Source organism: Argentina anserina, chromosome 2 (genome assembly GCF_933775445.1).
Source record: "Argentina anserina chromosome 2, drPotAnse1.1, whole genome shotgun sequence".
Taxonomy (NCBI): Eukaryota; Viridiplantae; Streptophyta; class Magnoliopsida; order Rosales; family Rosaceae; genus Argentina; species Argentina anserina.
The window spans coordinates 11603507-11615212 of record NC_065873.1 but is presented as its reverse complement, the minus strand read 5'-3'; the positions used below and the strand labels follow the sequence as shown (position 1 = coordinate 11615212).

Here is an 11706-nt window from a genome sequence, read left to right as displayed (position 1 = left end):
CCGGATATTGGATATGGTAAGCAAAATTATTAAACTATTTAAAGTTGATTGGATATAGTTTTATTTTCAACCCACACTGCACCGCACGGTGCACACCCTACTCAACCCTACCTATGCAAAGTGAGTTCTTTAAAGGACTAGCATCTTGTTTGCCAAAAATTTTAGACAGATGAAGATGATAAAAAAAATAAAAATAAAATCAATAGAGGAATAGACAAAACTATAAAATAACTTTTAAAACAAAACGTACTGATTAGTTCCATCCTTAATGACTCTCAAGTTACTCATGCTAGACTCCTAGAAAATTATAAGAGACCTGCCTAAAGGATGCATGGATTATTGAAACTAAGGTGCAGAAAATAAAGAAAAATGCTGAGAACTTGTAGAGACTGTGTCGTGCATTTCATTCTTCGATTGTGTACGGTACATTAGTTCCTATATATAAGAAAGAGATCAACATCAAATGGCACAACTAGCATTATATTCTTAACACTTGAACTTAACTACTCGAGCTTTTGCATACACATGTTCACTTACTTTACGTGTTAACAAACATACATGTTTACTTACTTTATCTACTCACTCGGCTTTCTTTGTTTCCTTGTTTTTTTTTTGGTTTTAGTATGTTTGTATCAATCATTCTCAGGTACCTGTAATTCCTTTGTTAGTTGAAATTAGGACTCATTGGTTAGTTGAAATTAGGACTTGTTGGAGTTTTTGTCTTTGCCGTTTGAGCATAATCGTCAACAAGAATTAACCAAAACGTATAGATCCAAACTGATAACTGGTTTCTTACTTCTTTTTTTGTTACAACTGGTTTCTTACTTTCGTTTGTTTCAATCTAATTTGTTCCGGACCATCTCAAGTTCTCAACCCATAAGAGTCAATTTGCAGCTAGTATCTAGTTTTCGTGGATAGACATTTACAACTTCTAGAAAATTGTAGAAGTTGCAAGAGTTTATTTACAACATTGCAATAGCTAGAATTGTAGCCCATGATGATTATTAAGGAGGAGTTTGTTGAAAAAATGGTTGAATAAACCATTTTAAAACTAAATTTTAATTGATTAATTAAAGTAGGTTAAACTTATAATTAATCAAAGATGAGTTCTCCATAATGAGGATTACATGATCATATGTTTGTTGTGTAATTTGGTTAATGTGTGAATAAGAAATTGTCATTCAAAGATGACCATTTAGAATGGGGAGAGTTTGTTTGTCTCATATTAAAAAATAGAAGTGTTGAAAAAGCTTTATATGAAATCCATTGTTTATGGGTTGTAAAGTATGTAAGTCTATTTATACCCTCTTGCGCACGCGTTGAAGGGGTTCAAATCGTTCTAGTTAGTAGTGTAACTCTTAGTTTAGTCGTTATATTTTGGAAAGTTTGCTAATTGAGCTTTTTTTTCTTCCTAAAGACCCACTTATTGTTTATAGCTATTTTTTCTTAAGGACAGTGTGGTATCACACACATCTCAACTAATTTTTTGATCATCAATCGTTCTGTATTTTAGTTGAGTTCATATTGAATTTCTTTCGTGTTCTTCGTTATTAGAATTTCATGTTCTATTTCTATTTTATAATTATTTTATAATTCAGTTTATATTATTTATATATGCAATATCTAACTGTTTTTCCAACAGTGTTTAGATTGGGCTAGTTAATTAAGTTATGATGATCATTCTAGTACTTGAATGCGTTCTAGAATTGGGTGAGGTTTTCCCGTAACTATGGTGGGATATGATATCATAAGCCATTATTTGCTCCGTTCAACTTTGGATGAAGGTTGTGTTGCTTATATCATAGGAACAGCAGTATCATAGTTAACTCATACGCAGCATTTGTCAAAAGTTAGAAATGTAGGACTGTATGAAGTGACTGTTGTATCTATCGACCTATAATTTTAATACAAAATGTGATCCTGCATAGTTACCTGTATTCTATTTATTAAAAAGCCGATAAATAGTTCCAAATGAACTAGGCGTATATGGTTATTCAAGAAATCAGTGTATGTCAAATGGTGTCCTTGAGGCTTAGACCAAAATCGATTTTGTTGAACCATATCTGATATGTCTAATTCAAAGTTGAGTATCATTTGGCCAACGACAGCTACATGCATGCGTGATTGCTCTCCTCAGCAGTCAGCATCGTGGCTTTGAGTTACATTGTTCTGTCCCAGCGTTTAAAAATCTGGTAAAGGAAGAAAAAGAAAATAACATTTTAGGGTAAAATCTTTGAAAAAGAAATTGATTAGAAATCCTAAGCCATGTAGCCGTGATACCCTGAAATTAATTAGAAATATTTTTAACAAGAAAAAACTAATTAAGCAAGAACGCATTGCTTGTAAACAATTAATCCCAACTGCTAACAGCTTCATTCATTATATACATGCTCATCGTGGATAATCACCTTGTATGAACATAAAGAAAACAACAAACCATATCGATATGGAACAACAATCACAAGTTTAAAGCCACTCGACCCTTAACATCCTAATTTCACAACTAGTATACAATACTACTAGCTTATTTACCTCACAAAATTTAGAAGGACATTGAAGGATAAGGATATCTGAACAGATGGAAATGCTAAAAGGAACTAGTTGTGGGAGAGCTGCTAACCAATTTATCAGTGACAATCGAGTCGGGTGAGAGAGGGGGAGGCAAATTCCTGAGGAGACCAACTTCATCGGCTGTTATATCCAGGACCACTGCCTCTGAGTCCCCATTTTCTTGTGCACCAAGATCTTCATTTTGGATTGCTTTCAAACCCTCCAGTACTTCTTCCATGGTTGGTCTCATATCTTTCTCCTGCTGCAAACACCGGAAGGCCAATTCTGCAACAGCAGTTGCCATGATCCTAACAGAATAGTCCTTGTCATATCCTAGAAGAGGGTCAACCAACTCATTCACCAAATGATTCTGAATTTTGTTGATAGCCAAGTTTGCCAAATTTATATCATGCCGGTGCCTGTTGGTGTCCACAGCTTGTAAGGATGATATAAGCTCGATCAAGACCACCCCAAAGCTATAAACATCACTTTTGTCAGTGAGTTGATAACATTGGTAATACTCGGGATCAACATAGCCAGGCGTCCCTTGTGGAGCAGTAGACACATGGGTCTGATCATTCGGGAACAACCGTGACAGACCAAAATCAGCAACTTTCACACAGAATTCATCATCCAGGAGTATATTGTTCGTTTTGACATCCCGGTGTATCACATCATTGCGATGAAGAAAAGCTAATGCATCAGCTGTCTCTATGGCAATGCTTAATCTAACTGGCCAACTGAGAAAACCAGATTCCTTCCGTTTCCCATGTAGATGGTCAGCCACTGTTCCATTAGAAATATATTCATAGACAAGGAGGAGTTCTCGGCTACGTCTTGAGGTGCATCCATACAGCTTCACAAGATTCTGGTGTTCGAGACGTGTTAAGATTTCAACCTCATTCATAAACTGCTCAACCCGCTTGAAATTGTTTTCATAAAGGCGCTTCACAGCAACTATACGACCATCAGGTAACTTACCTGAAATAAAAACAAAATTATTATAGAAATGCAAAACAAAGTATAAGATTGGTAACAGATAGAAATGCAAAACAAAGTATTTCTAACCATAGTAAACGGTGCCAAAGCCACCATCTCCAAGTTCTTTAGCAGGGTTGAAATTTTCTGTGGCTTCCTCTAATTCAGCATAGCTGAAGACCTGAACTCCAAAGTAAGTGCTGGCTTTTCCAAGGTCAGACTTTGATTTTGAGGTAAAGGAAGGATAAGAAGGGATGCTCTCAATTCGAGAGAAATTAGTTGAGGGGGGAGCAGTGCTTTTGCTTGTAAGTGGTGTGGGAATCTCTTTGCTTTGAGTTTCTGCTGCATCTTTCTTCTTCTTTCGCTGGATGATAAAATATACATAGAATCCCACAAAAATGCCAAAAAGGATTGCACCTCCTACAGCAAGACCTGAGAATAGGATGGAGTTTCGCTCAATTTTCTTCTTAGTATCACAGTATCATTGAAAAATTGCATGTTATTAAAGAAGTTACATACCTATTTTTATCTTCTTACCCTTACCTGAAACAACCACAAAAGATAACCAATTGTTAGTTGAAAGCTAAATACTTGTTCATATTTAAGATAAGTATAATTGAACTGTGTCGGCAGAGACCAGAGACAGCATATATGTTTTAGACACTGGCTTTCAACCCACATATGTGTGTATATAGATTTTCTCAGATGTAGACGTCCGCACCACACGGATTCGGCGATTCCGCCGACCCGCAATGATGGTGCGGATGGTGTTGGCCGTGCTCCCCCTCCTAGCGCTCTTGTCTGTGCCGGCTTGCCGGAATCTTGAAATTTCCGCATGGTGCTCAGAAACTTGAAATTTCGAGATTCCGACCGGCGTGGGGCAGCGTTGCAGCTCTGGCCGGCACAGACAAGAATGTCAGGAGGGGAGGAGTGCGGCTGGCACCTTCCGCGCCGGCGGTCGCTGGAATCACCGAATCCGCAGCCGAGAAGCCGTATTTCACATATTCCTTTAAGGAATATATATATATATATATATATATATATATATATATATAGAGGAACATGTGAAATCAGTTTGTAATCTATGAAACAATGAGATTATAAATGCCTGTTCAACAATATAAACTATATGATACTATCAGGTGCAGGTTTTAAGCATAGTATATCATAGGGCTTTAATCTTAGTAATTAGTATCACTCTACGAGATAATGAATTAATGATGAGACAACACACACATTACAGTCTGAAGAACAACACAGACACTTTTTTTTTCTGCTTACAAAGGACAATAGTACGTGATACACATATACAGGAAACACATGAATAATGCACAACAGATTATGAGTGATGACATGCTATTCTAAACTTGGGACCATTCTGTAAGAGGAAAATAATGCACAACAGATTATTCCTCTTTGGTGTCAAGTGTCAACAAAGCAAAGCATATCATTATATCACATTTTCTCCTTAGAGAAGAGAGAAGAAGAAGAAGAATTTTAAACTTAGGACTTTCAAGGAATCTGTTAATTCCTGGCCAATAAGAAAATGTCTTAAGGTGCCCAATTCTATATCCATCCTGGTGAGCTGCTCTAGTCAGTTGCAGAATCACAAACAAAAACAGATAAGCAGTGGAACAAAATGGACTCTCTGAAAGCACCAGCTAAAACTAAAATTCAAGAAATGGCTAATTAAGTCACCAAGATAAGCAAGCTTCTAAAACTATCATTAGTTGAACCATATATAAGTTCACAATGAAAACAAATAACTGTTGTACGCTAGTAGCAGATACCTGCTGGATCACACAGACGATCACCACAAATGCAAACAGGCCGGTTCGTATCGGAGTCAAACCCACATTGCCCATTTACATTGAGACACTTATTGCACTGACGAGAGTACCGATTAGTATAGTTAGCGTTGAAGCCGTACATGATCGATTGCTTGAACAGAGACCGATTGGCAACGAGATCAGCCGCCCTGATTTTCAGAATCGGCACCGTAATGCCAATGAAGCACTTAAATGCACTCATAATCGGATCAAGAGGAACCGGACCGATCAAGTAGTAAGCATCGTCAAAAGTCTGATTGATATCACAATGAAACCAATTCTCAGGCTTGGAAACAATACTCGTAGAATTACAACCGTAGAAAATGGTGACATCCACGTTGTCGACGTCGCTGAAGGTGAAGGACTCCGAAGCAAGACTCGAGTTCCGGAAGACATGCGTGCAGGTCTCGTTCCAGAGGTCCATGCGAGCTAAGCTGAGGTTTTGAGCAGCTTGATCGAGTGATAGGACTCTGTAGTCGAGGGACATGATGGTCATCTGGGGGAAGTCGTTTACGCAGTTGATGTGGAACTCGGGAGGGCCGCAGTAGGCGGGGCGGTCGCCGCCAGTGAAAGGGTAAGTGAGGTTCTGGAGTGTGCCACAGCTGAAGGTGTTGGTGCAGTTGGGTAGAGTTGAGTTGGAAGAAAGGGACGTGGTAAAGGTGACGGAGTAGAAGAAGAAGATGAAGAAGACGGTGATGATCGGAGAAGCCAACATTGAGAAGGAGAGAGAGAGAGAGAGAGAGAGAGAGAGAGAGAGGGGTGAAGGTGTTGGGGGTGACGGAGGAGCTGAGTGGCGGCCAGACAAGTTTGACTTGGACTGTAGTGGTGAGTATATATAGGCAGCTTGTAAATGTTGGGACGCTGGTCCCCAAATCTGTGCTCTTATGTGGATTTTATTTTTTTATTGAATTTAATCATACTTTAATCATTAAAAGACCTTATAGTATGAACAGAAATAAAACTTAATTAATATAATACAAATAATTGATGGGGTATTTTGGTAATTAAAAAGGATTTGGTCAAATACAGTAGGCTCTCTGATGGTTTAGGAAAATTCCACTCTGGTCTGATATTGTATTTTACGAATAATGCAATTTTAAATGACTAAAAAAACATACCTGCATTTTTTTTTTCTGAAATCTATTTATCCACTTTTTCGATGATTTAAAACGACTCCGTTTTTTTTTTTTTGTGAACTACAAATACGATAGTAATCTTCTTATTGAAAACCCAAAGTTTAAAGAAGATGGGGAACTCTTTTCTCACCGCCAAACATTGCAACAAGAGAGGAGGCCAGGTAAAAAGAAGGAAATTTGGAGAGAACTTGAGGCGAGGTAAGAAGAAGGAACTTTTGATCGAGATGTTACACTAAAATGGAAAATGATTGAATTTTGACGAAATAAATGTGACACTAAAATGGAACTTCTTTCCGATACAATAGGGAATAAGTCACATTGCAGACTTGCAGTAAGAGATTCGGCCTATGCATAAGCGGGTAACCCAGAGTTAGAAGTTAAACCAGAGTAAGGCAACATGACTATGTTGGTGTACCATGATCACCACTGGATCGAGTGAGACTGGGATATAAAATTGCTCAATCATCAATCTTGCTATAGAAATGGGAATTAGACTCAGAGGAATTCATGTAAAAGATGGAGAAATCAGTTTGGATGGTATTATTCATACCTGCACAGTTAGAGGGGGTAGGTCCATCCTTGCAATAACAGGTGAAATCAGTTGAAGTTGTATTGTAACCGCATTTACCACCAGAGCCCTGACATTGTTTGCACAAGGTATTGCTTGCATCCCATATCAGATTGAACCCGGAATCCAGCGCAGCGGCTAGATTTTCCTTCGATGTATTCAGTGCTAAATTGGAAGCTGCCGATTCAGAAATGCGCATGGTGACAGTTGTGTTGCACGTTCCGAATTTGTCACTGATGTTGAAGACATCATACGTGTTGAGATCCTCTGTAACATAGTAGTTGATGGAATCGGCACCAGTGCCAGAACTTGAGTTTATAGTGCAGTTGAATTGGCTGGTGAGTTCAGTTGGGAGAGGAATATTAAGAGGGGGACATTCATAGAAGAGCAAGAGTTGTTGAACATCGGAAGCTAATTGAAGAACACCGGCTGATGAATTGTCTATGGTGGTGGTATTGGTAAGGGACACGGGACAAACATTGTTCCAGTAATCAGCTCTAGCAATAGTGAAACTACTTTGACTCTGGTTGATAGAAAGGACTCGAAATTCTTGTTTCTGGATCGAGATGGATGGGGTATCGCCGCTGCAGTTCAGCATGAACTCCGGGAAGCCACAGTAGTCGGGCCGGTTTGATCCCCAGAAAGGGTAACCAATATTAGGTATATTTGCACATTGAAACGATTGGCTGCAGTTGAGGTACCTCTCATCATCAACGCCGGAGGATTTTGGTACCCCAGATAAGAATACTACTACTGTTACTAGTAAGAGCTGCAGGAAAAGAGGATAGGTATGCATATCTTGATAGAGAATGAAAGGGGGAGAGAGGGAGACTGTGTGCTTTGGTTGGATCTAAGACCAAATCAAAGATGAAGGTTGAAGTCGTGCCTTCATCTCTCAGCTGATGGATGATTACAAAATAAAAGTTAGGATGGAGGTTAGTGAATACGTTTTTAATGTTATACAATTTTTATCTATAATATTAGATGTAAGAAGGTTCTATTGGGTAGGTTAGAAGTTAATGGTATTAGTCTATGGAAATATGACGCTGAACTAGATCAGTTTTGGGGTCAACTTCACAACTTGCGGACTTGGTACGAGATATTTTGTATTGGTTGTTGAACAAATCAGCCTCAATTGAAAATTAGGCAACCAACCTTTCAATCTTTGTTACCTAAAACTCGATCGACCAGACCATGCATCTAGTTTAAGCTTAAAACAAACACAAAAATACTCCAACGTCTGATCAAGTGAACATCTGCAGGGCTGTCTAACTTAGTTATAAATAGATGGACAATAATATGATACGAAAATGACCAAAACTGAACAATGTTCGAGGTCCTGTGGGAGGTTACACGGGTTACCTAGATATCACTCATCTAAATCATATCTTTGGTTACCAGTTATTGAAATAAAAGAACAAAAGAGGTAACATTGACACGCAGGGAAAGCGTAAATATAATTGATACCTTTTGATGAATTGGCTGCATCTGGTGTTGCAGAATTTGAATCGCATGTATTTGGTGAAGTTCCATTCTGGCAATAGCAAATGAAGGCACGGGTAGTAGTGTCCTGCCCACAAAGTCCTCCTGAGGCCACACAGTCCTTGCAAACACCAGTATCAACAATCTGCACATTCAACTCAAAACCACCTTTTACAGCAGCCTCGATAGTTGATGTTTGATTGTTGTCGAGCGCATCAGAAGCCGACGCAGACACTGGAACCGAAACCACATTAGGACAGATTGTGCTCAAGTTAGTTGAAGCTGGAATCTTAGCAATTTGCTTCTCAGTGAGAAACGAAACGGTGACGCCATTGCTGCAATCACGCGTGATAGCAGAAAAATCAAACCCTGAGATCGTTGGGGCAATCTCGGCAGGCAAACTGCATCCGTAGTAAAAAGATACGTCTTGAGGGCCAGATGTATAATTAAACAGAGAGTAGTCGAGGTCTGTGGTAATTAAATTCGGAGGACAGAGAGAATCCCAGTAATCGTTCCTTGCAACTGTCACAGTCGTTAGATTAGTGCTATTGCTCATGTCGAGAAGTCTGAATTCGATTTTCTTCATGGTGATCATCGGGACATCGTCATCAGTGCATGTAGCCTCAAACCCAGATTTGCCACAGTATTCGGGTCTGTTCTCTCCCCAAAAGGGGTAAGAGATATTGCTCGTGACGCTCCCGCAGGTAATAGTTTGGCTGCACTCGCTATATTCCACTGTATCAGCGTACACACTTGATTGAAAGTTGATCGTCAGGAAGGATGTGATAAAAAACAGAGGAATCAAAGACGACTCAAAGAGCACAAAGGAATTCATATTGGCTAGCAAGCTAGGAAGGCTCTCAGTGATCAAGAATCAGCTCATCACCAGAAACGAAAATGAAGAATGAGCCCTGCTAGCTAATATTGTAAACTATGTAAATATAGTTCCGGGGACACTAAGTCATCAAGTCCTAATTCATATATGGTCCGGCTTTGAAATATTCATTGAAGAAAAAAATAAACCCACAATGCCTCTATCTCTGTTTTTTCTCTTTCTTATTTGGACGTTCTAGTCACACGACCACCAAGGCACCAATGGCTATACGGCAGAGGCATTTACAACAAGAGGTTCCTAACACTGGATTTTCAGAGCAATGTCTCTAATGAGGGGCCGGAATGGTCTGCTCTTCCAGAAGCAAGAGAAAGTCAAATGCATGATAAAGACTGGGTGAAAGATACCCTCCAACAAGAATCGTTAAAAAAAAGGAATAGAAAGGGAGAAACGTTCTAATCAAAACGAAAGAACTTGACAATGAAGACATAGAAGATTCCATTACTTGTTTGTAGCTGAGGAGGGTGTAGTCCCCAGAAGTCTTGGGCATTACGGCCCTTTATCTTTATTCATTGAGATGAGCTAGGATAAGAGGCCTGCCGTCACCGCCGCCGCCTACAATTTTGTCTTTCCGTCTTAGACCCATACTTCTTTATGGGTTTGGTGACGTGAGGCTTTCGGGTATCGGCTACTGTGAGAAAGATCGAGAGACGCAATCTGTACTACAGAATGAAAAATTGAAGTTCGGGAAATGTGGACGCCTCAAATCGATGTGCCAAACAGTAAATTTTGTTCCGAACCGTTTAATGTACAAAATGTTGATCTGAAAGGTCAATAATATCCCTACGACTTCATTTTTTGCTGCATATTACGGAAACCGAACGGTCCGAACCAATTGAATACGCCGGCGTGAATTCGCGCTCTTAGTGGGTCTAGCCACGTGGCTTCATTTTGTCCAAACATTTTTTATTTGAAGGTTACATAGGTAAATTTCAACTTAATTGTAAAGAGACCTCTCCTTCAGCTTGATTGTGAGGGTATTTATGTCAAACATTCCAAAAAGTTCCCACAGAGCCGACTAAGTATTGAGCCGAAGATTCTTGACGACCATGAAAGGGTTAGCTCCTCGAGAAAGATGAGGAAGATGCTCATAAGGTCGAAATGCGATAGAGACGCGTTGCATTGGCTTTGCTTGAATGCGGATCGGCTTTGCAAATTCTGATATATGGCTAGAAGTATCAGTCATGCGATATTAGTTTTGAGGAGTGATGTGATATTATTGAAAGAAAAAGTGACGGAGTATGGTGTGTTTGAATAGGTGGAAGCTGGGTTCAACCAAGGAGATTGAGGTTGTGTAGTACCGGAGCACTGATTGTATTGAAGGAAGTAGACCTTATCATTTAACCCGTAGATCCAAAAAATCTGCAGAGATCCGCAAGTCTGATGGGCCTTTATCCTGTCCGGCCCGCAAGACAGCCACCAAAATCCGCTTCCGTGAGTAGAAGATCCGGCTTAATTTAGAGACGTAAAACCCGGTCCGGCCCGTGGGCCCAACCCGCCAAGAAATAAAATATTATACATGCATATAACATATTATACATATATCAATTATGTGTCTTTTTTGGTAATAATTATATATAAAATATTATATATATTAATAATACTAGATTTAAAATTTTATATTTTTTATATTATAACTTTATATCAGATTTAAAATAAAAATGTAGCATTATGAAGCAACTTAATGAAATAAACTTCTCAGGATTAATCGACACCAGCTGATGTTATCGGTACTAATATTTAGGGACCATGTTAAAATTTCATCTAATTCGGACCTTGTCTGACCGTCAGAATTTCCGATAAACCGAAAACACCACTAATATGCCCTAAGAGATGACCCATTACCAGGATGCGAACGTCGAAAGTCGTTTGCATATATGAAATCAACTATTTTTTATTACCAATCGTGCGCAGTCGCACCGAGAAAATTCATTTGGAAAATCCTCGGTCAATGGGGTTTTAATATGTTAAAATGCCTATTTTTTTGTTGACTGTAGGTACGGACGACAAACTATGTCTAAAACGGACGAATTTTTTACGGTATCCCTAAATATATACCAATTACATCTGCTTGTGTCGATTGACTGTATTTAGAACCGAAGTTGTCGATCGCCGAAGTATCCACTAATGTATCATAACCTTTATACTAGGTTTAAAATAAAACTATTAGATTATGAATCAACTATATGAAGTAAGCTTCTCATGATTAATCAACACCAGCTGATGTTATCGGTACTAATATTTAGGGACCCTGTTAAAACTTCATCTAAT

General features: G+C 38.9%; 2 protein-coding genes across 3 annotated transcripts; both read right to left on the bottom strand.

The window, feature by feature from the left end:
* Positions 1–1824: 1824 nt before the first annotated feature.
* Positions 1825–8186, bottom strand: LOC126785055 (LEAF RUST 10 DISEASE-RESISTANCE LOCUS RECEPTOR-LIKE PROTEIN KINASE-like 1.4). 2 transcript variants are annotated; one of them, XM_050510632.1, is made up of 5 exons: positions 7044–8186; positions 4048–4071; positions 3619–3960; positions 2621–3531; positions 1825–2189 (listed from the first exon to the last, which is right to left on the bottom strand). In XM_050510632.1, the coding sequence occupies exons 1-5, from the start codon at positions 7855–7857 to the stop codon at positions 2160–2162; spliced, it is 2121 nt and encodes a 706-aa protein (XP_050366589.1). In that variant the 5' UTR covers positions 7858–8186; the 3' UTR covers positions 1825–2159. The 2 variants fall into 2 exon arrangements, with proteins under 2 accessions (XP_050366589.1, XP_050366588.1); XM_050510631.1 differs by lacking the exon at positions 1825–2189 and having other exon boundaries at positions 2330–3531.
* A 244-nt stretch (positions 8187–8430) lies between these two features.
* On the bottom strand, positions 8431–9542 carry LOC126783946 (LEAF RUST 10 DISEASE-RESISTANCE LOCUS RECEPTOR-LIKE PROTEIN KINASE-like 2.7). Its single transcript, XM_050509472.1, has one exon. The coding sequence runs from the start codon at positions 9376–9378 to the stop codon at positions 8431–8433; it is 948 nt and encodes a 315-aa protein (XP_050365429.1). The 5' UTR covers positions 9379–9542.
* Positions 9543–11706: the final 2164 nt, after the last annotated feature.

Coding starts and splice junctions, on each gene's coding strand:
- LOC126783946 (XM_050509472.1), bottom strand. CDS start 9,378: ATGAATTCCTTTGTGCTCTTTGAGTCGTCTTTGATTCCTCTGTTTTTT.
- LOC126785055 (XM_050510631.1), bottom strand. CDS start 7,857: ATGCATACCTATCCTCTTTTCCTGCAGCTCTTACTAGTAACAGTAGTA. Junction 4,072..7,043: donor TACCCCCTCTAACTGTGCAG/GTATGAATAATA, acceptor TGGTTGTTTCAG/GTAAGGGTAAGAAGATAAAA. Junction 3,532..3,618: donor CTTTGGCACCGTTTACTATG/GTTAGAAATACT, acceptor TTTTTATTTCAG/GTAAGTTACCTGATGGTCGT.